The sequence below is a fragment of the Phaethon lepturus genome, unplaced genomic scaffold (assembly GCF_000687285.1).
Source record: "Phaethon lepturus isolate BGI_N335 unplaced genomic scaffold, ASM68728v1 scaffold13782, whole genome shotgun sequence".
NCBI lineage: Eukaryota > Metazoa > Chordata > Aves > Phaethontiformes > Phaethontidae > Phaethon > Phaethon lepturus.
In genome coordinates, this window is record NW_010522687.1 from 5392 (window position 1) to 7745 (window position 2354).

The window sequence follows — 2354 nt, forward strand, 5'->3', positions numbered from 1 at the left end:
GTAATGAGAAGGGTACTCATTTTATACACTGGTAGTTTAGATCTGTGAGTTGTCTTATGTTAATGTAATATCTAGCTAGACTCTGCATTTGGGAAGCCTTTTATCTAAGGATAAGCTTAGCTTTTAATAAAATAGAACAGGAATGGAGTGGTAAAGTATCTTACTTGGTAACTAAGGTACTGCAAGTGTACTGTCAAAATCTGAGTTTTTAAAATCACTTCTAGCAGAAAGACCTTAATTAAAAGTAACAACATATAAATAAAGTTGTCCTGGTTTCAGCCAGGATAGAGCTGGTTTTCTTCACAGAGGCTAGTGTGAGGATGTGGTTTTGATTTTGGATGAGATGCTGATGTTTTGGGTTCTTGCTGAGCAGTCAAGGACAGTCCAGCTTCTTGTGCTGGCCTGCCAGCGAGCAGGCTGGGGATGCACGGGAAGCTGGGAGGGGACACAGCCGGGACAGCTGACCCAGACTGGCCAAAGAGATATTCCCTACCATACGACGTCATGCCCAGTACATAAACTGGAGTTGGCCGGGGGGCGGAAATCGCTGCTCGGGGATGGGCTGTCGATCAGCGGGTGGTGAGCAATTGCTGTATTGGGCATCACTTGTTCTTGTACATTCCTGTGTTGGTATTATCATTGTTGTTTCCTTCTCTCTTTCTGTCCTATTAAACCGTGTTTATCTCAACCCATGAGGTTTTTTTTTCCTAATTCTCTCCCCCATCCCACTGCGGGAAGGGGAGTGAGTGAGCGGCTGCGTGGTGCTTAGTTGCCAGCTCGGGCTAAACCATGACAAAAGTGAACAAAGCAGTTTTCGTTTATGAGACCTTGTTCTTCTGTACTGTCCAGTGGAATTGGGTTAAAGCTGCAGTAAAGCTAAAATACCAATCCAAATTGAAGTTCAGACTAATAGTATCAGCAAAGATGTCGATATTAATTTAAAAATTGTTTAAGAGTAGTGCTGACTATATCACTTCTTAGTTCATATGCAGAAAGAAATGAAGTAAATGAAATGTAAAAGTAAATGTAAAAGTAAAGTAAATGAAGTAAAGTAAATGAAAGAAAAGAAGGTCTTATATCAAAAGGTCGTACAACTTCATGTAGCAAAACATTTTCAGGAAGCAAGAACTTGTTAGCCTTACCATGAATTTGATTAGAACTTTACTTGGCAAAAACAGTTCCTGATAGTAAAAATCCAGTTGCCCAACTGTTTTGGGAAGCCTCCGGGGGGTAGGGGTGGCAGTAGCATTTCATTTGCTGTAGGAACTATCTCCTACTTCCCTGTAGTTATCCAAACATACCTGTCTATTTTTACCCTTTAGACAAAGTTAAAATCTTAAACCTAAATCTCAGTGTATTTTGTTCTTATTATTATTGCTTATACTTTCATGGAGGAGTCTTCTGGCTCCTTTTGAAAAAGACTACTAAAAAAGCAATGATAATTGTTACATAATTGTAAGATTAAATAGGAAAAAGCTATTGATAACAGCAGAAGTAGATAAACAGGAAGTCTAAAGCTTTTAAAGACTTATTCTAATGTGATTTAAACATAGTAACATGGGAAACTTATAATTTTGGGTTCAAGTGATCAAATTTGAATAAATATACTCTCCCCTCTCTCCCCTTCCCTTATAGGCAAAAATGTTATTCATCAGTTGTCGATAACCTTAGAAGATCTGTATAACGGTGCAACAAGAAAGCTGGCTTTGCAAAAGAATGTGATCTGTGACAAATGTGAAGGTAACTTCAACACTAAAACTAGACATTAGTTATTTCTGAAGCTCCAAATGTATTTTGACCTTCTAGTTTCTTCTGAAAATATAACTGATTCTCACTCTGTTGTCAGGTCGTGGTGGTAGGAAGGGTGCAATAGAATGCTGTCCCAATTGCAGAGGCACAGGCATGCAAATCAGAATTCACCAGATTGGTCCAGGAATGGTGCAGCAGATTCAATCTGTATGTATTGAGTGTCAGGGGCATGGGGAGCGTATCAGCCCCAAGGACCAGTGCAAGAGCTGCACTGGCAGAAAAATTGTTAGAGAGAAGACGATTCTAGAAGTTCACATTGACAAAGGTAAGGGTTTTACTAACTTGGAGTATTATATTTAAGTAGATTGTCATTAGGGTTGGTGGTTTGTGGGGGTTTTTTAGGACTAAAACAGGAGCTTCAGCAAATGCATGGTGTTGATCACTTGTTATAATGAGTAACACTCTTGGATATGCATTCAGTACAATAGCCTGCTCCTGCTCTTTAAAGGTAGACTTGTCTTTAAGCAAGGGTGATTACTTGTTTATTAGTGCCCACTTACTATATACATTACTAAGTGTTGCCTTCGCAGGCGTGGCGACCTGGT

The 2354-nt window shown here is 39.5% G+C and overlaps 1 protein-coding gene across 1 annotated transcript in view; it reads left to right on the forward strand.

Annotated features, from left to right (window-relative positions):
• The window catches only part of LOC104616775 (dnaJ homolog subfamily A member 1-like), a gene marked incomplete at its 3' end in the record, with an annotated part of 3021 nt that extends 947 nt beyond the window's left edge, over window positions 1–2074 (forward strand). Inside the window, exons 3-4 of the mRNA XM_010281894.1 lie at window positions 1636–1740; window positions 1847–2074. Coding sequence (XP_010280196.1) covers window positions 1636–1740; window positions 1847–2074 — 333 coding nt within the window. The remainder of the gene's footprint in view (window positions 1–1635; window positions 1741–1846) is intronic.
• Between the last annotated feature and the right edge of the window lie 280 nt (window positions 2075–2354).